The sequence below is a fragment of the Anopheles gambiae genome, chromosome 3 (genome assembly GCF_943734735.2).
Source record: "Anopheles gambiae chromosome 3, idAnoGambNW_F1_1, whole genome shotgun sequence".
Classification (NCBI taxonomy): Eukaryota; Metazoa; Arthropoda; class Insecta; order Diptera; family Culicidae; genus Anopheles; species Anopheles gambiae.
Window position 1 is genome coordinate 78,029,302 of NC_064602.1, and position 24,293 is coordinate 78,053,594.

At 42.3% G+C, this 24,293-nt stretch overlaps 2 protein-coding genes and 2 non-coding genes across 4 annotated transcripts in view; 2 read left to right on the top strand and 2 right to left on the bottom strand.

Annotated features, from left to right (window-relative positions):
• LOC133393045 (zinc finger protein 154-like) overlaps positions 1 to 11,276 on the bottom strand; it is a 27,293-nt gene extending 16,017 nt beyond the window's left edge. Inside the window, exon 1 of the mRNA XM_061656195.1 lies at positions 10,921 to 11,276. Coding sequence (XP_061512179.1) covers positions 10,921 to 10,961 — 41 coding nt within the window. The 5' untranslated portion in view covers positions 10,962 to 11,276. The remainder of the gene's footprint in view (positions 1 to 10,920) is intronic.
• Positions 7,027 to 24,293, bottom strand: part of LOC133393044 (zinc finger protein 397-like) — a 24,553-nt gene continuing 7,286 nt past the window's right edge. The window contains exon 4 of the mRNA XM_061656193.1: positions 7,027 to 8,268. Coding sequence (XP_061512177.1) covers positions 7,534 to 8,268 — 735 coding nt within the window. The 3' untranslated portion in view covers positions 7,027 to 7,533. The remainder of the gene's footprint in view (positions 8,269 to 24,293) is intronic.
• Trnav-aac (transfer RNA valine (anticodon AAC)) lies at positions 14,330 to 14,402 on the top strand. Its single transcript has one exon. It is a non-coding gene; the product is annotated as a tRNA-Val (tRNA).
• On the top strand, positions 14,771 to 14,842 carry Trnah-gug (transfer RNA histidin (anticodon GUG)). Its single transcript has one exon. It is a non-coding gene; the product is annotated as a tRNA-His (tRNA).

Sequence of the window (24,293 nt, forward strand, 5' to 3'; positions counted from 1 at the left end):
GCGAGGTTCCATGCCGCCCCGCTGCAGCCGTCGTAGACCAGTGAGAGGGGGCGAGGTTTCATGCCGCCCCGCTGCAGCAGTAGTGTCAACGGAGAGGGGGCGAGGTCCCATGCCGCCCCGCTGCTGCCGTTGTGTTTGACAGAGAGGAGGGCGAGGTCCCATGCCGCCCCGCTGCAGCCGTTGTGTCAACGGAGAGGGGGCGAAGTCCCATGCCGCCCCGCTGCAGTAACAGTGTCAACGGAGAGGGGCGAGGTTTCATGTCGCCCCGCTGCAGCCGTCGTGTTTGACGGAGAGGAGGGCGAGGTCCAATGCCGCCCCGATGCAGCAATAGTGTCAACGGAGAGGGGGCGAGGTCCCATGCCGCCCCGCTGCTGCCGTTTTTATTCGTCGGAGAGAGGGGGAGGTCGCATTCCGTCCCCAGTTGCAGCACCGACGTGTTGTTCCCGACGTGAAGGGCGAAATGTGTGCCGTCCTTGCTGCAGCAATTGTACCACCGCTACAGGATGCCATAACGGGCTGCTGGGATATGCTCTTCAGCCGGATGAGGCTTGCGGGACAAACCGGTCGCCGCCGGAGAGATCACCAGCAGCAGCGTAGCAGCGTGCGGAACGAGTTGCTAGGTAATGCTCTCCTGCCGGATGAGGCTAGCGGGACATTACGGTCGCCGCCGGGGAGATTTCCTGCAACGTCGTAGCAGCGTTGCGGTAGCCGGGTAGCGGGGTCGCAGCTTAGGAGCAGCATTTGCGCAAAAATGCCCCAGGACAAGGGTCTATGGCCGGAGGGTGTCACCACACCGATATTCCCGCAATGGAATATGCGCGTGTCGGTTCGACCCCCTCCGGATAAGTAAAAGGGGGAGATGTTGTGGGCAGCCGTGCCGACCCCTGGACTTGCCGTGGTAGTTGTGCTGCCACTGGTCAATGTCCAGGGGACGACAGTGTGTCACGCACACTGTCGTACGCACACTAAGCGCGGGCCGCTTAGTGTGTGTTGTGCGCTCGGACAAGCAGGTGTTGCGAGCAGCCGGTCGAGCAGGGCTCCCGGCAGGGCACGGTACGGCTGGCGCGCGGCCGAGTATATATAGTGTGTATTGTGCTTGTTATTATTTATGATGTGTACTGTTATATCAGTGTTTGAATAAAGTACCTGAGAAAGCCAAAGACACAACAAATTTGAACGCTTCGATGGCCAAATTTTTTCTTGGAAGACAGTAAGAATCAAAAGCAGTAATGACGTCATCCAATGTTCTGCCTATTTCTTCTTTTTTAGCAGCATCTCCCTTATCATCTTTTTTTGTATTGTTTTCGACAATTTCACCGAACATTGCCTTCATGTCTCCGTTGCTGGGAAATAATGTGTTGTATATTTCAACTCCATGATCACCAACTAGCCATAAAAAGATTGCGATCTTGTTCCGCTCATCCTCGTTGATTTTGTTATTCGCAATCATAAAGATGTGAAACTGCTGCTTCCATTTTGGCCATTCTTTTGCCAAATCTGAGCAATCCAGCGCTCTTGGTAAGCGGTCTGCTGAATTTGCCGCCATCTTGCTGCTTCTTTTCTTCTCTTGATACACGCAATATGCGACTTTAATATGCGTTTGTTCTGCTGGCAAACGACAATAAATCCACGATTTACCGGATATTGGACGATACTTTCCCGTTTGCTTTTAGGTTCCGAGAGTTCTTACACTTCTGACACCATGTAATAAGTTTTATTATGTACGCTTTATTACGTATACGTCTGTTGCTTTCTAGTCCCCAAGCACGTCTGCTGGATCATTCCCCAAGCAGCCAGAACTGTCATATGCCAGTGTTGCCAGCAACCTTGCTTATTACACAGAAGCTCGATAGTCTCTTTAGTACTTAGATTGTTAAGTTTTGCTTGTAATATACGGGGTTTAAGGAATGTATCGTACATTTTTGCAAACAACGCTTGCCTACATTTTGTTCTCCATGTCACAGACGGTGGTTCGCAAAACGCGTCGAAGCATTTACGTAATGTCGCATTACTCTCCTCCATTTTTTAAGCCAACAGAAGGCAAACAGAACAAACTGAATACTGCCACTAAATAAAACAACAGCACTTTGGTTAGTAATTGAAACTTGCTAAGTCACTCAAGCGTTCTGTTCCTCAAGAAGCATGCGAATCAAACACGTTTTTTGAACTCGCACAAAAGAATGTTCCTTGTGGTGGAATTATCCTTTGACGTTTGGAAAGCTGCGCGATCCGATCCGCACACCCAGTAGACAATCTGAACAGCAACGCTAACAAGGGTCAAACAAGCGATCGTTAAATTATTTTGTAAAAAGAAAAACAGTTTAGTGATATTGCAAAATGAGGACGAATTATTCATTTTATGATTTTTTTTGTTTTAATATTATACCATTTCTAGCTCACAAAATTTCATATAAAAACCAACATCGTGTAAAAAGTCATGAGATGAAGAAGATGCAACAGGTTTACGAAACGGCTAACATATAAACATATATTTTAATGAATACAAAGTGGTGATATGAATCGGCGCGTGGCCACGAAGGTGACAAAATGTTGAAAAAAATTTCAACTTTGTCAAAATGGCTTGTCATCTGCAAAAATGAGCTTTTCTCGTGGCCGCACCAATAATTTACACAAAAACCACAAAAGGCTCAAACATCTTAATATCATCGATATTTTGTTTAAGAAGTACTAAATAGATGCATATATCAATTAGAAACATGCATTTTAGCATTATTAATTATCACAGCAATGGGTCACAACTGTGCCAAATAGCTGTTTGTTTACGCTTTTTCGCGAACGTCAAATGTTTTCACTTGTTGCCAACTTTTGTCAACTTTACTTCCTGGCTTGCCGGTCTGGTGGTACAGTCGTCAACTCGAATGACTTAACAACACGCCCGTCATGGGTTCATGCTCCGAATAGACCGTGCCCCCATACGGTAGGATTGACTATCCTGCTGTGGTAACAATTAAGTCACTGAAAGCCAAGCCCACTTCACTAGTGGGTACAGGCAGGCCTTGACCGCCAGCGGTTGTTGTGCCAAAAAAAGAAAGAAAAGAAAGAATTTCCTGGCTGCTCCAGGTTACGACATTTTGATAAAGCTTAAAAAGTGATACAAGCTCATGTTTTGAAAAAAAAAATCAGCATTTTGTCACTCCCGTGGCTTTGCGCCTAATAACTTCTTGTACATGTGTGGCTCCGTGGCCTTGCGCCAAATGATTCGTCTTTGAGAAGTTGCAAAAAAACGTTACATGGGGAGCTCGAATGCCTCCTAATATGACGTCATCGATGGAATGTGCCACTGCAGCAAAACGTCAAACCTCTCCAAAAAATTCTATCGATGTGCGTCGAACGAGTAAACAAACCAAAAGCTGGTGCCTGAAATCAAGTAAATATTTGAGTGAAAAATAGACCATTAGGGTAACTGTACCAGTTTTCGGCAGTGTACCTATTTTCGGCAGGGTAGCTAAAAACGTGAAGTTCTGCACAAATGCGGTAAAAAAATTCACAAAATACAATTTTGTAGTGAAGGTGTACTTATTTGATATTCACATACGAAGTTTCACACCATTTCATTACGTATTTTCCAAAATATCAAATAAATTGTGCTTTTTTTCGGCAGCTTTGCTGTCAGCCAATCGTTCGGCAGGTTTTGTGATTAAGAGAATCAGAACAGTAAAACAATGAAAAAGTGGTGTATATTAAAGATTTTATGCTTATTTAATTTATTCTAACTTGTTCGGAATTTTAAAATCACGATAAACAGGTTATTTTTCACTTTAAATGCTGCCGAAAATAGGTACACAGTAAATGTTCATTTTTGACAGCTCAATGTTGTGGGCTCCTGCCGAAACTCGGAACAATAACACACTTTGAATTTGGCTGAATATTCCTTTTAAAATTGATCAGAACACTACAATGCGTATGTCGACACATAATATGACCTTTCTTGTACCAAATATCACCAATTTTACTACAAACAATGCGCTAACTTAAGAGAAAAATAAATATTTGTAAGCCAGTTCGCACCGTACGCTATAACCATCAAACTGTCAATGGCTGCTCTGTTTAAACGTCGCATCAAAATGGCTGTCAAAACGGACCAAAATAAGCAACATACAATTAATAATTAAAGTGCTTTTTAACACCAATCTTAGGAAAGTAAGAGTGTTAAATTGCTTTAAACATTTTTTTGTACATATTAACATTGATAAAAACTTTTTCTGACCCGTATTCGCGCTGCCGAAAATAGGAACACAGCCTGCCGAAAATAGGAACAAACTGCCGAAAATAGGAGCAAAATCAATGTTTGCATTTTCACGAATATTTATGAAAAAGGGCTTTGAACCGGCAAATAAAAAATATTGTAACATACTATGATAGTTTATCAACCAGAATAACAACACTTTCAAGAAAAATAGTGAAAAATATTGATGTGTGAGCAATTTTTGTGAAACTGCTGCACTAGCCTGCCGAAAACTGGTACAGTTACCCTACGTAAATAATATGTTGCTGAAAACAATCTGATAACAATGTCCCGCTTGGAAACCGCAAGTAAGTATCTATATCAATTCTTACACAAGGAGTTTGCATGTGCGGTTGTTTACATTCGTTTCAAATCGACATTTTTTTCTTTCTGTTTGAAGTGTTGTTTTTTGTGAACATTCACAAAGTTGCAGCCATTTCTTAGATTATTGGTTCTTAATCCATGTTATAAAACGAATTTTTAATTTCATGGTCTGCAATTCAACGTTAACCCAGAAGTTGAATGAAATTCACCCCGAGCTATGGCCAGGTGTCTGTAATGTAACAATCATCATCCATGGAACCTCTTTGTACAACCACAAGCAATGCAATAAAAAGATCAACGGAGGACCAATATGCCTCAAAACGCTTCTCGTTTGCAAAAGGTGTCTGTAAAGGATCAATTTTCGGGCCAGAAGTACCTTTGTGGGAAGCAATCTGCGGCAACCACTTCAGGCAAGAGTTGGTTCAGCTGTTGTTCATTTCGGAGGCGCACTTTCTCCTTCAAAGAATGGCAAAAGGACAGACAAATAGGGACAGGATCATGGCAGGGTCCTTTAGGCTGCTTCTGGCAAGCAATCGGAAGAAGTCATTATGGGAATTAATTGATGTGTAAATAGTGGAAACATAATCCCGGGCTACGAGAGTGTGTTTGAGTAGGCCGTGGCATGGTTCTGGAGATTTCCGTTGGTCCAGAAGGCACACGAAGGTTTTGCTTGTTTGCTGTTTGTGGTACTGAAGTAGTAAGATATTGATCGAAGCACTGAAAGTCAGTAAAATTTTTAACAGAGCTTAATTTGTGTTCTTCAGTGTCAGGAGACGGTAACCAATCGTCGGAAAAAGGTGTCAAGCCAATCACTTAATTTAAAAATCATTAAGTGAATTAATTCCCACACTTCAATTTGTCACCTCACTCAGCATCACGGTGTATTTTGTTAATACCAGGAACTACCGGCGGCAATGTACAATGTCACAAAATGAGAAACACACCCCGAAGGCGTACGCCACCTCGTCTGATCCGGAATCAGTAAGCTCTTTAACGCCAAATCAAAGTGACAAAAACAAACCGACACAGGGACCAGGCGAATCGTTACCATCCATGCACGTGGCCTACTACTCCTTGGTGTTGTGGTCGTCACGTAAGCTGAACAAAGTACTTTTGCATTTCCCTCTCGTTTATTTTATGCTGTTAGAAAAGGGTGAGTGGTTTGGATGTGATGGAAATGAAGATTGTGATATTACGATAAGCATATCTGTCCTAGCAAATGTCCGGAGGCATATTTCGCATCTATATCGATTTCACAAAGTATTTATTACATCTTGTAGTTTCCGTATGTATGCGATACTATAAAAAATGAAATCAATAATTATCAAAAACCAGTTATATAGGACAAATCAGCCTTAAAATGTCGATATTAATTAAGATATTAGAGCAAAGAACAATGAGATGGCCTCTTTTACGTGGAATTGCTTGGAGCTTAACTACCAATGTCGTCATTAAACCATTTTATGAAATGATGATGGCTTGTGTTCTGGCTCTATTAATTATTTTACGTGCAAAACTCAGCTATTTCGGTCTAGGGAGAACCACACCAATCAAAAGGGCATGAAAAAGGGCCGCTAACCCTGGCCATGGTTTCAATTACAATGTTCAACGTTCTATTCCCCTAGTATTCGTACCGTCGTGTCTCTGTAGCTCCGTATTCTGAATCGCCATGACTATTTTCGGAGCATATTAAAATCATCGCTCAACCGTCGCATCACAAATCATTTTGTCACGAGATTCGTTATGCCATTTCAATTATGATTGTTTGCAAATGGCGCAGAGCTGGTAAGAGTTCATGTGGAATGATGGGAGATACGGTGTAGGATCAAAGATGTTAGAAATCATTCAGCAAGTTATTCGAATTATTCTTTCAAAGCCAGAGTGTCTTGATAGAGAAGAATGCGTCTTTTAGGAAAATGGTTATAATAATTCGAACTTTACTTGTGAAAAGGGCTGAATGTGATGAAAAAAATCCCGGATACTGTATTTCCATATTTTGTGAAAAATAACAGAAAAAATAACCTTTAACTGCATAAAAAACGGCTTTTCTAGAAACACCCACTTTTGGTTTCATATTACCTTCAGATTTTTTTGAACATGTCCTAAAAAAACACCTCCGATGTGGATCGTTTTGCATGCATAATTTGGGAAATATGGAAAAATAACATCGTCTTTTTTGTGTGATACAAACTGTGTGGAATAAAAAAAGTCCATCATAGCTGAAGGCAAAAACCATTTCCAAAAAAAAATCCGTCGTTGATTTGCTTCTATTGCCAAAGAGCCTTTTTTGTACCATGGTCACGGTATAAACCAAAAACACTACAGTGTAATGTAAGAGCTCGAAATGTAAATCCTTTTTGAATCCTGAAAATAGAAAGCATCTCAAATGCTGCCACCGTCGTGACTAGAAGCAGCGGTGGGAAAGAGCATGTCAAGATTCGCTTCTCAGTCTCCTTAACTATTGGCCTTGTACTTTCCTGTGCAAACATATTAAAGGTAATTTCGTTGCAGGACAATCTACCTCTTCAAAATGTTTACTTAACAATCAGCGGAACTACACTGGGCAAGGAGTAGTCTTTACAGAGTGGTTCTAACAAAACCTTCCTCTGGGACTGTGGGGCATTGTGGAATGGAGCAACAACGTCCCTTTGGTTTGGGGTGACATCAGTTGTTTGCGTAGGTAATTTAGTGAGGGAATGTAAAGTGACTTTGTTCAATAGTGTCACTAAAACAGGAAAAACATTCATTTTCAGAGCGTCCGTCAATTTAATATTCCATATGAAACCATTATTAAGATGACCCAGAAGCATGTCTGTGAATATATACACACTTTATTTAATTGCACACTTCCTCTGAATGCCTTTCCAAAGACACTCACAATAACATTTGCTCAAACACGTTTCTATTTACACTCTGAAAATCAACATTAACATTTGTTGCTTCTCGCTCCGTCACTGTTTCACTTAGCAACACGTAGTTTCGACCCTAGTTACATCAAAGGAAGCTGCGTTCAACTGATGATGGCCAACGGTGCGTTCCCGTTCGTGACACTTTCGATGCTTAATCAGTGCATTGGATTGGACAAAGGTTTTGGAGCAGTCGGGACACTTGTGCGGCCGCAGTCCACTGTGAATGAGCGTGTGGCGCAGCAGGTCATACCGCTCCTTGAAGGCTTTCGAGCAAACGGCACACTCATGGGGCCGCTCGTCACTGTGCGTCTTGCGATGGCGTACGAGCACGTGCTTTTCGGTAAAAGCTTTTCCACACTGGTCACACTCGTAGGGTCGTTCGTCCGCGTGACTAAGCACGTGTGTCTTGAGGGCATGCAGCCGAACGAACTGCTTTCCACAGAGGCTGCAGCTATGTGGCCGATCCGACCGATGCAGCAGTCGATGGCTGAAGAGAGCGCTGGGTTGCGTGAAGGCTCGTCCACACGTCTCACACCGTAGACTGGGTCCTCTTTGGTCGTGCAGCTTCTTGTGTGCGGACAGTGTGGAGGAAAGTCGGAACGCCTTGGGACAGATGGCACACCGGAAAGGCCTTTCGTCCCTCGGCTGCAGGTTGTTGTTGTCAGTGTGAAGTTGTTTGTCACGCAGACCAGATTCCCTGGAGCAGTTGTCTGGAGGTGAAATGGGAACGGCAGCCTTGTTCAAACTGTCGTTGGGTTCCTCGAACATGTCGCGTAGTACTTCCATCTCCTGAAGGATGAAAAGCGATTGAAATGATAAACAGATCGGTGGTTGAAGTAGTAAATATGATAAGAGAAGGTTGCATACCTCTAAACAGGACATTGTGTCGGATAACTGGTGGGAATCACGAAGCTCCAACGCTGGAGATCTGAAACACAAACAATATTATTCACTACAACTGATTACAGACATCAAATGCCGTCGGGAAATGGAGTGATGGGAATGAATCTCTATTGGAATATATCTTCAGCATGCAGAATATCTAAACTCAACCACAAACAAACAGCAAATGTAGCGAACGTAACCCGTCAGCATGGAAGAGACTCTCATTAAGTGCGATGGAATCTCATCTTAGTTTGAACAGCTGTGAGAGCCATCCAGTTTGCTTCTGTTGAAGTCCTTTTTCCGTACCCTCCGAAGAGAACAGAGCACTGATTGGTCCATCGTCTGGCAACGCCCCTTTGGAAAAATGTCCTTTGAGGGAAAGCGCAGCGGAGAGAGTCGTTTGTAGAAGAGCAGACTCTGAGCGAGTTGAACATGGTTGAAGAATTTTCCAATAAATGTGGAGTGCATAATAATAGTGTGTGAATTGAGCATACAGCTTTGCCGAAGTGAACACTCTTCTAACCTTTTCGATTGTTTATGCAAATAATTGAGTAAATAATAACTCATTGAAATTCTGTCAACTATCATCGGTTCTTGTCTGCGACTGGCATTGGACGATTAGGAATAATTTATTTGCCTGATAGTGCGGAGGATTGTTCAGCATGGTAGGCCACAATTATTCTCCATTGATTTGTAAAACATATTCCAACTAAAATGGAATCGGTAGATGATGTTTATTTAGCACAAAACTTTCCGTCACGGAGCATTTCCCGATTCATAAAGGGTCAGGCAAATAAGTCTGAATGCGGAGTTGTTCCTACAGATAGATGCAAAGGTTCATAAATCATGCAATATGCCGCAACTCCAACGTAAATTCGCGTAATTTTCATTCGTTCAACTGTCTGTCGAGTAGCGAGGCCGTCTTTTTCACGGATTCTTCCGGACTGTGCCTATGCAAATAGCGTTAATTAGCAGCGAGTTATTGTTGTCTTTGGGTTCTCGTTAAATATGCTCAGGGTTTCCGCTTACAAAACACGACTGGCACCGATGGGGGAAATGTTTTTTGCTGCTCCAATATCTTTTAATGTACCGAATCACGTTTGTTTGAGTTTTTGGAAAACTTCGTTAAAGGTAAAGTAGGATTTTTCTTGCAACAAGTATCTTGCGGAAGCCTTATGAAGTAATTAATGCAATCTCCTTCCTTGTGTAATTATGGCGTTGATTTCCTGCCAGCAAAATCTATTTTATAAACCGCGTTAGAGGTTTATACGGCTTCAGAATGCCTTGTGAAAATGGAAAAATGGGAAAGGTGTGGACCTGATTTTCCTTAAATAAATAAGTAATACGGAAATGAAGTTCTGTTTTCTCCCAATCAAACATCTCAAGTCAAAATCAAACAAATTTCAAATAACAAACAACCGATCCATCAATTTCTATGCACAAATCCGTTCCACATTTCATTCCGGATGATTAATAATGTATGAAACAATGAAACTTTGTGACGCTTTTCGGATTGTTTCTAGTTTCCCAATCATTTGGGCGCTCATCGGTTGACTTGAGGTCGAGATTGAGAGAAGGAAAGTTACACAAAAGTTGATGCTGTAGCTTGGTGTTGGTGAAGTTAGCAAACACAGAAGGATGAGAACGGTTCTACGAATCTGTGGATTGAATGTTTCATTAGACCAAACAACGTGACCAATACAGGAGGGATAAGGAGATAAGGATAAGGGGTGGTTCGGACTAGAAAGTTTTCGTCACACGTGTGTTTGCAGAAAGTATGAACCTGAAGCCTTGCTGTAAGGAAACCTCTTTTAAGGAACAGATTTTCTAACCTTTGAGGTTTACTGTAAAGTCTTTTCAAAAGTAATGAATGAACAAAAGAAGAATCATTTCATATTTCCATAATTTTTTTACAACATATCACACAGTCATGCATGTTTATGGATTCATTTGTTATGTTTCTCCATGATAACTGCGGCAAAATAATCCACTATTTTCCATTCCAGAACACTCCATTACGTATTCATATCCGCAAATGAAGCCAATCATGTTCAGTTATAATTTATGTTCGTTGCACACGCTTTCGCAGTAAAAAGTATTTTTCCCGACACACTTTTTTCACCTGAATTGAAAGAGGAGGTTGGCGTATGGAGGACGTTCATATCATATCCCATCCTGACCTGATTGTTGGGATCGTTGAATGGGATGCTGTATTGTGTTGACTTTAAGGAAGCCGTCCAATATCGACCGAATGATAGAAACGGGAACCATGTCAACAACCGAAAAGCGAACGACAAAAGCTCCCTCCACCCATCACAACTGCCAGTACAAAGTACAAAGGTCCCAGGAACTCATTTATCGTCTGCTAATCCACACCAGGGTTGGTACGTTTAGCAAACAAATAGTTTTCATCGGAAAGCTAATTGAGGAAAGGATTCGTTGCGTTTGTCGCTGTGAGTATTTATCAACCTCAAATCGTGCGAATATAATTTCTTAATCCTTGGGAACGACACAACGCTTGTTTCCACGTAGATTAGACAGTGTTGGTGTACTCACATGCATTTAAAAGGCTTCCAAGATGAAGATAAATGGATCATTGGTGTGTTGTGGCATTCTGAAGATTCGTCCTCAGCATGTGGAAGTGTTGTGATGAAGCTCGATTCCCTCAGCAGGATTGATTGAATGCCAATGTCTAGCTCCTGGTTCTCCGGGTGGAAATTAAAACTGAAAAGGACCGTAAATAAAAAAGAAACATTGATAATGAAGCTGGACGGTTCTGAATCTTCCAAATGCTCTTATTTTCAGGCTCAATTAGAAATCAATACATAAATTGACTGCATGCCACCGATCCGTGAAAATGTGATCTGTTCGTCATGGCAAAAAAGACATCGGCAAGAATGTTCATTAGGGTCGAGGAATTACGACAAAAGTAAGTCATCAGGGACTTAAAGGCCAATTAGTTGATTCAAAACAATAAAAGGGAATCTAAAAACTAATCTACTTACATGTCAACGATGTTCCAATCCATTTTAAGTTGTTCCTTCCGCTCCGGGATGATAGGAACAGGATGTTTCCAATACTGGAGAGTTGAAGCGAACAATACACGCGACAGAGAAACGTTTTTTGCATCAGTCTCTATTTCTTTCGGTAGGTCACATTCATATAAAGTAACACAAATATCCAGGATAGAAGATTAAAATTTGATTCACTACTTGATAAAAAAGATATATTCTGCTTGATTCAAAGATTCGATGTTCACAATACACTTCCCCGCCATGTCATCAATTGTTCCTTCTTTATCACTTGCCTAGCTACTATGATGCACAGAATACCGTTCTTGGCCTTCACTGACAGGTACACGTTACGATGGCAACGGGTCCAACTGATGTCAACTCCCCAATCACACCAATTCTATTCGACAGTTCGCGCAAAAGTGAGCCTGGCACAGTTTGACGCCATCAAAGTAGCTCCTTTCCTGGATGGTTCGGTTGAAGGGAAGTCCTTAAACGCACCCAAGTCATCTCCCTGCCCCACGAGGATGGCGTTGCACAAAGTAGAAAATCCGGAGCGAAGGCAGCAAGGTAAACAAATCTAATGCTTATATGTGCGACGGTACCGCTGAAGCTAGAAAAAGGACGATGGAAAACAGCAGAAAGAGAAGGAATTATTCAGGCATGCCCTTCCACCATACCCCGTCAGTTGGTAAGGCAGGACACACGACACTGATCTGCACATAATCCGCGGACCTGCTGGGACCTTGTCGGAGCGAATTGCGGAACAACGGAAAAGAGTGAGTAAGGGAGGAAAAATGAAAAATAGGAAATAGGAAAGCTCACTTCTCACAATATTTTGACTCTTTCTCTCATATCTTTGGTCTCTTTCAGTCTTTCTGGCCAGTTTCGGATCATTTCATGAGGACACGCGCGCGCTGCACATAAGCGATTATTTATTTTCCAAATCAGATTTACAATTCTACGGGAGGTAAAGGTGTTTGGTGTGGCGGAAATGGACTCGTTTGTAATGGTTGTCATTTATCTGAACATGGAGCTCTTCCTATGTACTACCAATGAAATATAATGTGCTGCCGAACTCCTACGCGCTTGTTATCTTCAGGTGAGCTTCACGAAGGTCGACGGAGAAGGTGAGAACGATTACTGATTTACGGAAATTAGAAGGATTATGTATTTATCTCTTCTGTTCGAACAAAATGGCTCCATAAATAGTGTAGGAGCAGCAGGGAGACACGGGTAAGCGTCCTTCTCCTTCTTCCATGTCTGCCATGGGGAAGAGATTTCCATGGAGCTCTCTATTTGGCGTTCTTTCTAGAGGAATCTGGGGCACGAGAGAGGTCTTCGTTGTTCAGGACAGTGAAAGTATAGGTTATACTTGTAGAAGAGAGATGTCAGTTGAAAGAGATAACGTACCGCGCACGCGAAAAGGAAGCGCATCCTGTTCCGTTTGCCGTGACGTCAGACCATGCGCAATTGCTAATTGACAAGGACATACGGGAACCAGTACATGATGAGACAACGAAGTGAAATGGAGGAGATCACGTTTATCGGAAAAGCGATTGGCCAAATAATGCCAAGGAAAACACTCTAATCTCTGATTTTCTGATGTTCCTTCCCGGGGGTCTCAGCACAGGAGGGGAACATGCACATACAGAACCATGGGAGAGGACTCATGGTTGGTTTGAGAAGGACGAGACTGGTGGTAGAAGTTAGTTTATGTATTTGGCAAAACCTTATTAACCGATTAGTAAGCTATCGGGCAGAGGATTCAATGGCGGAGGTGTTACAAATCGCTTCAACTGATCTCATATATTGTCCGATTATGTGTGGGTATTGATAGATTGTATTGGTGATGTGCGAATATTATTGTAAAAAATCACTCATCCGACGTGTTTTGGAGGTTTTTTTGCTATCCTCGTCGAAATATCCAATCAACGGCAGATAGCAAACACAATCCACTCTGCAAAGCCGGCATGGTACCGTGAAAGATTAAGACAAACATCGACATGAGCTGGGTTGCGTGTTTTTGTAACGCCGGATGTGGCAGCCGTATCGTCTGGTTGTGCAATATGGCCGCAAGCCACATTCCACCGTAACGAATGACGGTTCTCTCATCCTTCCATCGATGTGGCTCGGGTCCGAGTGAGAGTCCGCGTGTGCTTTTGGTTGCACAAGGATGAAGAAAAACAACAGTTTATAATTAAATTTAAACTGCCTCGCAGTTGTTTTTCTATCGCCAATCGGTGCCGAGGGAGCGCAATAGAACAAAAACCTCCCAGAAAAGAGCCGGAATTGATGTAACATGGTCGGTTTGGGCAAAAAAGGGTGTTTTGTTATGTGTTGTGCATCATGGAGTGTATGGAGAGAAATCCATTAGAACGACGCAATCTTGCTAAGAATCGGCATGTTTACAATTAATTTGGAAAGTGGATTTCTACTCGAGAGTGAATTAACTGGATGTGACGCCATGGTTTTGTTGGCAGAATTGTTCGTTGTCATAAATAACTGTAGAAAGTAATATTTGAATTGTGCAACAGTCAAATCATAAACCAATACTCAGAAAGCATTCCCAACAACGTCGATGCAGTGTATGGAGCTCAGCCAAAGGACTTAATGTCCCTAATGAGTCATGAACATAATCAATAATCATTCACCTGTACCGCGGATTGGCCTTCGGGTTGTTCCACGTTCATCGTTCATTGAAACGGCTAAAGGTATTATGGAATGATGTGTTGATTTATTTATATTTTCATTTCGTGTTCGAAGCACATGCTCTCATGCGAAACATGCTTCATTTGCGTATGTTCTGGATGCATTTTGCGTACGATGGTGGAACAGTTTCGATTTGTTTAACGTGACCGAACTTTGAGGTACAGCATAAGACTGAAATCATCTAACAATTGATGTTAAGCTTTACCCAAACCTCGCAAATACATAGAGAACAACAGATGCAAGTTTCCGTGGTGTAGTGGTTATCACATCCGCCTAACACGCGGAAGGCCCCCGGTTCAATCCCGGGCGGAAACATTTTTATCATCCAATCCCATCCGTTGCTCTAAATAAATTCTACTTTTACTGAACAAATCTTCACTGAACTTGTAGTATTCATTGATAATGATGGTGGAGGACAGAGGAATAACATTTTGGATATATTTTTAACCACCAACACATTCACCATGCTTACCTTTGATCTCGTTTCTTTACATTGCTTGGGTTCACCCCACCCTGGAATGGAGATTCGATCGTATTGTTCCATACGCTTCGCTCTGTTTCTTTGTCGTACTTTCTCTTCAGTTGGCCAGTCGATGCTTTCCCCACTGCATGGCCAGTAAAGCCGTCGATTTGGATCGAAAGTTGAGCTGTTCGTGTAAGAAACTTTCCAATCACCGTCTGTAGCCGTGATCGTCTAGTGGTTAGGACCCTACGTTGTGGCCGTAGTAACCCAGGTTCGAATCCTGGTCACGGCAGTGCCGATTGGAATAAGGAAGGGAATAAAACCTCCAACATTTACCTTACCCTTACCCCTCTCCCCAAGAACACTGTCACGGAAGACGGTGGTGAGAATAAACTTTTTCAATATACGAAGCCAGAACATCTCCAAACGTTATGACAATGCTTATCTTAATGCTTTTTTGCTATCCTGGAAGTGGCCTCTCTGGCTATTAAAGACAATCAGGATACTCCGAAAAAGATACAGCTCGAAATACCCGCAAGGCATTGAGCAACATAGCTCGGAAGTTGGTCTAACGTTACTGCTTACGGGCGTTTCCATCCATCATCACATAAACGAGTAGAGAAGTATCCGAGTCAATATAGGAAAGAGCTGTACTCCTTATCCCGAGAAGCTTTCAATTTCCCACGGGGAACTCACGTGATCCTAGAGTGATATTTCGTTTAGATAACAGGAACCGTTTATGGGAAGCGATTCTTTACATCGTGTGAGATCATTTATTTGATTTATTTCGATAGTGCATCCATGCTCATTGCTCATTGCTCATTGGTGTTCATCCAATTTACTTCGCCTGTGTCCCGAAAAATGTTCTGTTATTTCTTTCTCTCACTCTCTTTCTCCTATTTTATTTAACTATACTCTCTCTAGCGCTTCCCTCTCTCGTGTTATGTCCATCCGTGACCTTGGTATTATACTTGACTGTCGTCTTAACTTTAAACTGCAGCTTGATGAGGTGCTACTAAAAGCAAATCGAACCCTTGGGTTTATCTTACGTTTTACCTCTATTTTTAGAGATCAAATCATCCTAAGAATCCTTTATTGTGCTTTGGTAAGGCCTATTCTTGAATATGCAAGTATCATCTGGAATCCTCCCACTATTGATGGCTGTTCGAGAATTGAAAGCATTCAGCGCCTCTTTACCAGGATTGCCTTTCGTCGTTTGTTCGGTGCTGCCTCACTACCTCCCTATGAAACGCGATTGCAGTTATTCAATCTTCACTCCTTAAGCTTCCGCCGCCAAGTGTTTCAGGCTTGTTTTATTGGTGGCTTATTACTTTCTGCTACTGATGCTCCTGATTTACTCTCGTCTATCTCGCTGTATGTTCCCTCTCGTTCTCTTCGTCCACGTGATCCTCTGTCAATTGAAACACGTCATACTCTTTATACTTTCAATAACCTTCTTCTGTCCTGTTTCAGGTTGTTTAACCACTTTTACTATCTCTTTGATTTCGACTCCTCTCTTAACTCTTTCCGTAACCGTATTTTTTTTCTAATTCCCTTTAATTATTCTCCTTAGTTTTCTATTACTCTCTTTTTTTTTGTTTTTGTTAAGTTTATGATAGTCTCTACGCTCTACTCTTGTTTTTTTTCTTTTCTTTTTTGCTAGGTCAAGACTAGGTTAGTTAGGCTTAGTTTTTCATGAATTATTTTGTTTATTTGTTAGTATTAAATTAGTTTTAAGTCTATTATATTTAGCCTTGATGGCGGATATTGTATTAAATAAATGAAATGAAATGAAATGAAAAGTTGAAGTTTCGGAAGGAATAACAATACTCCGTAAATATTAAGTTGTTATTTATCAAAAAGAAAAATTCAGTTTATTATCATCATATCGAATTCATAAGCATATTGAACGAACATCAAATGTGTAAAAACCCGTGCTCACCATATACGTAAGGAGATTTATTCATTTATACTCAGAACCTGGCGCATTTTTCTGGGAACATTAATTACGGTTTGCAGTGTTTCCAATACGAGGCATTTTCAGATGTTTGGTTGTACAATATTTGTAGAGACCGTACAAACGTTATCTGACTAATACAAACTTCATCTGCCGGATACAATTTTGGTGTTTCATTTAGCGCGTGGCCACGGAGCTGAAAAAATGTTGAAAAAATTTTCAACTTTGTCAAAATGGCTTGTCATCTGCAAAAATGAGCTTTTCTCGTGGCCGCACCAATAATTTACACAAAAACCACAAAAGGCTCAAACATCTTAATATCATCGATATTTTGTTTAAGAAGTACTAAATAGATGCATATATCAATTAGAAACATGCATTTTAGCATTATTAATTATCACAGCAATGGGTCACAACTGCGCCAAATAGCTGTTTGTTTACGCTTTTTCACTTGTTGCCAACTTTTGTCAACTTTACTTCCTGGCTTGCCGGTCTGGTGGTACAGTCGTCAACTCGAATGACTTAACAACACGCCCGTCATGGGTTCATGCTCCGAATAGACCGTGCCCCCATACGGTAGGATTGACTATCCTGCTGTGGTAACAATTAAGTCACTGAAAGCCAAGCCCACTTCACTAGTGGGTACAGGCAGGCCTTGACCGCCAGCGGTTGTTGTGCCAAAAAAAGAAAGAAAAGAAAGAATTTCCTGGCTGCTCCAGGTTACGACATTTTGATAAAGCTTAAAAAGTGATACAAGCTCACGTTTTGCAAAAAAAAACTGCATTTTGTCACTCCCGTGGCTTTGCGCCTAATAACTTCTTGTACAGGTGTGGCTCCGTGGCCTTGCGCCAAATGATTCGCCTTTGGGAAGTTGCAAAAAAACGTTACATGGGGAGCTTGAATACCTCCCAATATGACGTCATCGATGGAATGTGCCACTGCAGCAAAACGTCAAACCACTCCACAAAATTCTATCGATGTGCGTCGATCGAGTAAACAAAGCAGAAGCTGGTTCCTGAAATCGAGTAAACATTTGAGTGACAAATTCACCATTAGGTAAATAAATTGTTGCTGAAAGCAATCTGATAACCAGCCGTACCGGTGAACTCGTTCGTTCCTGGGAACGTTCGCCGCGACGCTCATTTTCACTCATTTCATAGCCCTCTAGATCAAAAATTAGAAACCCGTATAGATTTTGTACAGGCCAACCTAGCGGTACAACCCTGTCCACTCATGAGCGACGAATGTTTCTCGTCGAACGAGTTCGCCGGTATGGCTGAACGATGTCCCGCTTGGAAACTGCTAGTAAGTATGAATATTCATTCTAATAAAAAAAAACCCTGGTGTTTGCATATGCGGTTGTTTACATTCGTTTCAAACCGAGATTTTTTCTTTTTTTTTGGTGGGCATCACCAAAGATAATCAGCCGTACCGGCGAACTCGTTCGACGAGAAACATTCGTCGCTCATGAGTGGACAGGGTTGTACTGGCAGGTTGACCAGAACAAAATCTATACGGTTTTCTAATTTTTGATCTAGAGGGCTATGAAATGAGTGAAAATGAGCGTCGCGGCGAACGTTCCCAGGAACGAACGAGTTCGCCGGTACGGCTGAATGCCATTTCTTGGATTATTGGATCATAATCCATTTTGTTCAACGAAGCTTTATGGTCTGCAATTCAACGTTAACCTAGAAGTTGCATGAAATTCACCCCGAGCCATGGCCAGGTGTCTGTAATGTAACAATCAGCCATACCGGCGAACTCGTTCGTTCCTGGGAACGTTCGCCGCGACGCTTATTTTCACTCATTTCATAGCCCTCTAGATCAAAAATTAGAAAACCGTGTAGATTTTGTACTGGCCAACCTAGCGGTACAACCCTGTCCACTCATGAGCGACGAATGTTTCTCGTCGAACGAGTTCGCCGGTACGGCTGAATCATCATCCATTGAACCACATTGTGCAACCACAAGCAATGCAATAAAAAGATCAACGGACGACAAATGTTCCCCAAAATGGATTTCGTTTGCGAAAGGTGTCTGTAAAGGATCAATTTTCGGGCCAGAAGTACCTTTGTGGGAAGCAATCTGCGGCAACCACTTCAGGCAAGAGTTGGTTCAGCTGTTGTTCATTTCGGAGGCGCACTTTCTCCTTCAAAGAATGGCAAAGGGACAGGATCATGGCAGGGTCCTTTAGGCTGCTTCTGGCAAGCAATTGGAAGAAGTCATTATGGGAATTAATTGATGTGTAAATAGTGGAAACATAATCCCGGGCTACGAGAGTGTGTTTGAGTAGGCTGTGGCGTGGTTCTGGAGATTTCCGTTGGTCCAGAAGGCACACGAAGGTTTTGCTTGTTTGCTGTTTGTGGGACAGAAGTAAGAAGACATTGATCGAAGCAAAGGAGTCAGTAAATTTTTAACAGATTTAAATTCCTGTTCTTCAGTGTCAGAAAACGGTAGCCAATCGTTGAAAAAAGCTGCTAAGGCAATCACTTAATGTTCAATCTCGATTGTACGATTTCGGATAATGTTCTTTCGTGTTTCGGTGTAACTTTTTCTAGCGTTTTATAATTACCGGGTGTTGTTCCTTGTATTGCACAATTAGAAGAGAGTTTATTTCACGCAATTCACTTATACTTATTGTTGTGACGAGTAGAAAACGCCCTTAGGCACTCAGGAGCTGCGCGCCTCGGAACGTGAGTGTGTTCGGGTTTAGCCAGGGATCGTGAGGACACTCTCGGATAAGCGGTCAAGCAAGTAGGAACGCGATTAGGAAGTAAGCGGAATAAAAAGTATCCTGTTAGCTGTATGAGTAAACGCGTGTTGTTTTAACGTTTTATATTACGAACCACCCGAAAACGTAACAGTGGCGACGAGTGATAAAAAAGCGATGTTAAAAGAAAATTGTGTGTGTATGTGAACATTAACATTATTCCGTGATAAAATTGGTGTTTAAGACAAATATAGCAGCGAGTGAATTGTACGAGAAAAAAAAAAGAACTATCAGTGAAAGAAGTATTGAGTGAAGAAAAGTGGACAAAATTCCGTCTAAACGCAAGCGCAGGAGAATGAATCCAAGTGGCAGCGAATCATCGGAAGAGGAGCAACGACGGCTTTCGCAAATGTTTTGGCAGCAGAGCGCAGCAGCCGTACACCAGCCTGCAAGCGGATCGTCCAGTGCGTTCGTGTTGGGGTCATTGGACCAGCAAGCGCGCGGTCAAGTGGCGTCAGTGCAGAATCCGCCATCGCTTGTAACAGCGCCGGCACAAAACGCGGGGGTGCCGCCATCGCTGAGTGCTGCTCCCGGGCAGAATGCGACGATATCGCCATCGCATAATACGGGACAAACGCTTTCTTCCCAACCACAAAATGCTTCGTCACCCGATCTAATGCAGATGATTTTACAATTGCAGATACAAATGAACCAGTTGATGATGCAGAAACAACACCAGCCAGAGCGTCAATCTGTGTCCGTTCCAGTGCTTAATCCGGAGCAAATACTGGATTCGTTAAGTTCCCATGTAAGAGAATTTCAGTATGACGAGGAAGCTAAAATTACTTTTGCGGCTTGGTATGCACGATATGAAGATTTTTTCGCAAAAGATGCATCGAGGTTGGAAGATGAAGCGAAAGTGCGTTTGTTAGTCAGAAAGTTAGGTGCTGCGGAGTATAATCGTTACGCTAATTTTATATTGCCGAGGTATACGCGAGATTTCAGTTTCCAAGAAACGATAAATAAGCTAACGGCTCTGTTTGGTAATAGGGAATCTCTATTAAGCAGAAGGTATAAGTGCCTCAATACAACAAAGGCTCGTGGGGAGGATTATTTGTCGTATGCGTGTCGTGTAAACCGTGTGTGTGTAGATTTTGAAATCGGCAAGATAAGTGAGGAACAATTAAAATGCCTAGTGTTTGTATGTGGAATTAAAAATGAAGAAGATGTGGAAATAAGGACACGTTTGCTATCGCGTATCGAAGATCGTACAGATATAACGCTAGAAAGCTTGACCGCCGATTGTCAGCGTATTATCAATTTAAAAGAGGACAGTGCTATGATAGAAAAAGTTCACGAGGGTAATGTTTATGCCGTAAAAAAAGATGTTAAACAGCAACAGGGGTTCCAGCACAGGCAACGAAGCAAGCAACAGTTAAAGTTTTACCGATCATGCTGGTCATGCGGAGGACAGCATTTACAACGTGATTGTACTAGAAAGCGTATTGTGTGCAACGTGTGTGGTAAACAAGGGCACATAGGGAAAAATTGCTTTCACCGAAGAAAACCGTTTGGATTCCGTCGAAGGAATGATAGTGCAGATCTACGTGTGGTTCGAGTAAATGCTATGAGCGTATGTGGTCGGCGGAAGTTCGTGCCTGTAAAACTGTTTGGTATGGATGTGAGGTTACAATTAGATACAGCTTCGGATATTACGGTTATAGATCGTCAGTTATGGAAAAGAATTGGGAGTCCATGTTTAAGGCCAGTGACAATAAGAGCCAAAACAGCATCTGGTGCTAGGTTGCAGCTAAACGGAGAATTTAGAGCACAAGTTGGGATTAAAGAAAAAAGTCTAGTAGCAACAATACGAGTGGCTGATGCGAATTTACGATTGCTTGGTACAGATTTAATCGATCGTTTTAATCTGTGGTCTGTACCGATGGATAGATTTTGCTGTCATATTTCGGAAAATCAAGAGAGACCAGCGGAAAGTGTAATGAAGATAGAGCAAATTAAAGAGCAATTTCCGACAGTTTTTCGCAACACATTGGGATTATGTACTAAGGCAAATATAAAGCTGAAGTTAAGAGAAGGTGTTGCACCTATTTTCCGTCCCAAGCGGCCTGTAGCTCATGCCATGGAGAGTGCCGTAGATGATGAGTTGAATAGATTAGAAAAACTTGGAGTTATAACACCTACAAACTTTTCTGAATGGGCGGCTCCCATAGTAGTAGTAAGGAAAGCAAATGGGCAAATTAGAATATGTGGCGATTATTCAACAGGGTTGAATTCATCTTTATGTGCTCATGAATACCCGCTTCCATTGCCCGATGACATATTCGCAAAGCTATCAGGATGCCACATATTTAGCAAGATAGATTTATCTGATGCATTCCTTCAAGTTCAGATAGACGAAGATTACCGGCATATTCTTACAATCAATACGCATCGTGGCCTATACTACTATAATCGCCTCCCACCAGGCATAAAGGTTGCTCCAGCAGCTTTTCAGCAACTGATCGACACAATGCTAGCTGGAACTAAGAGAGTGTGTGGGTATATGGATGATTTAATCATCGGAGGCGCAACCGAAGCAGAACATGATAGGCATTTAAAGGATGTGTTAAAGCGAATCGAGGAATATGGATTTACCATCAGAAACGAAAAATGCGAATTTAAAACGAATGAAATAAGATACCTGGGGCACGTAATTGATAGTCAAGGTTTAAGACCAGATCCAAATAAGATTGCAGCGATAAGAAATTTACCGGAGCCTACAAACCTCACTGAGATTAGATCGTTTCTGGGAGCCATAAATTATTATGGAAAATTCGTGCCGAATATGCGACAGCTCCGATTTCGCTTGGATGAATTATTAAAGCACGGAGAGCGTTTCCAGTGGGATCATAAATGTAAAGAAGCGTTTGATCAGTTTAAGAAGATACTTTCATCAAATTTGCTCCTCGCGCACTATAACCCTAATGAAAAGATAGTGGTATCAGCTGATGCATCCTCTGTTGGGTTAGGAGCTACATTGAGCCATAGGTATGCGGATGGTAGTATGAAAGTGGTTCAGCACGCTTCGAGAGCGTTAACAGAGGCAGAGAAACGATATAGCCAAATTGACCGTGAAGGGTTGGCAATAGTTTATGCAGTAACAAAATTCCACAGAATGTTATATGGACGGCATTTTTTACTGCAGACGGATCATCGACCGCTATTGCAAATTTTTGGCTCTAAGAAAGGCATACCGATTTATACAGCAAATAGATTGCAAAGATTTGCATTAACTCTGCAATTATACGATTTTGAGATCGAATACGTTAGAACTGAGCAGTTTGGCAACGCGGATATATTATCCAGATTGATAAAAAACCGTTCGCAACCAGAGGATGATTATGTTATCGCCAGTATAGAGATGGAAAGAGATGTAAAGGCTATGGCGATAGAGGCCATGAGTAATTTTCCTATAAGCTTCAGGGAAATAGAAAGGCATACATCGGCAGACGCGATGCTACGTAAAGTGCGACATTATATACAAGATGGTTGGCCAACAAGCGTGTCTTACGGTAATGAGCTAGCATGTCTTAATAGCAGAAAGGATGCTTTAACGCTTATTGATGGTTGTATTCTTTTCGGGGAGAGAGTGGTGATACCACAAAGATTGCGAGAGCGTTGTTTGAAGCAATTGCACCAGGGTCATCCAGGTATGCAAAGAATGAAGTCAGTTGCACGAAGTTATATATATTGGCCATTCTTGGATAGAGATATAATGGAGTATGTCAGAACATGTTCATCGTGTGCAACTGCCGCAAAATCACCACCACATGAATCTCCACAGGCTTGGGGTAAAACTAACACTCCATGGGAGCGCATACACGTAGATTATGCAGGACCCATTGATGGGGAATATTTTCTGATTGTAGTTGATGCACACTCTAAGTGGCCGGAAATATTTAAGACACCAAGTAGTACATCAACAGCTACGATAACTATGTTGAGAGGATTATTCGCCCGGTTTGGCATGCCGGTGACTTTAGTAACAGATAATGGTACGCAATTTACCAGCGAAGCATTCAGTGATTTTTGTTTGAAAAATGGTGTGCATCATATGAGAACAGCGCCGTTCCACCCTCAGTCCAACGGCCAGGCCGAGCGTTTTGTGGATTCGTTTAAAAGGGCATTGCGGAAGATAAGAATTGGTGGCATGGCGTTACAAGAGGCAATCGACATATTCCTGCAAACGTATAGAACAACTCCAAATCCTCAGGTAGAGCAGAACAAATCACCCGCAGAGCTCATGTTTGGAAGACATATTAGAACCTGTTTTGAGTTACTGCGGCCGCCACCAAGATTAGAGAACCAAGCCACATACAACAGCACGAGATTATTCAAACAAAGCGATCTAGTATTTATCAAAGAGTATAGCCGAAACAATTGGAAATGGATACCTGCGGTTATAGTTAGAAGGATTGGCCACGTAATGTATCTGGTGCAAACAAATGATCGGCGTACTAGGAGGTGTCATATGAACCAGATAAGACAACGATTTTATGAAAGCACTGAAAACAGGTCATTAGCTAGCATTCCTCTAAGTGTTTTGTTGGAATCGTGGAATTTACCGTTACCGCCGCAAACCACGATCAATCCTAGCGAGACAGAGACACCCGTTGCATGTACGTCTATACCTCAGACTTCTACGACATGCATGTTACAGCCAGAAAGCGCGTCACAGCCAACAATAGCATCATCAAGGTCGACGCAGCATACCCCTTGTCATCGCGAAGCCCAACAGCCACTTGCACCTCGTCGCTCTTCTAGAAATAGAACGGTACCACGAAGGTTTGCACCCTATCGTATGAACTAAAAGGGGGAGATGTTGTGACGAGTAGAAAACGCCCTTAGGCACTCAGGAGCTGCGCGCCTCGGAACGTGAGTGTGTTCGGGTTTAGCCAGGGATCGTGAGGACACTCTCGGATAAGCGGTCAAGCAAGTAGGAACGCGATTAGGAAGTAAGCGGAATAAAAAGTATCCTGTTAGCTGTATGAGTAAACGCGTGTTGTTTTAACGTTT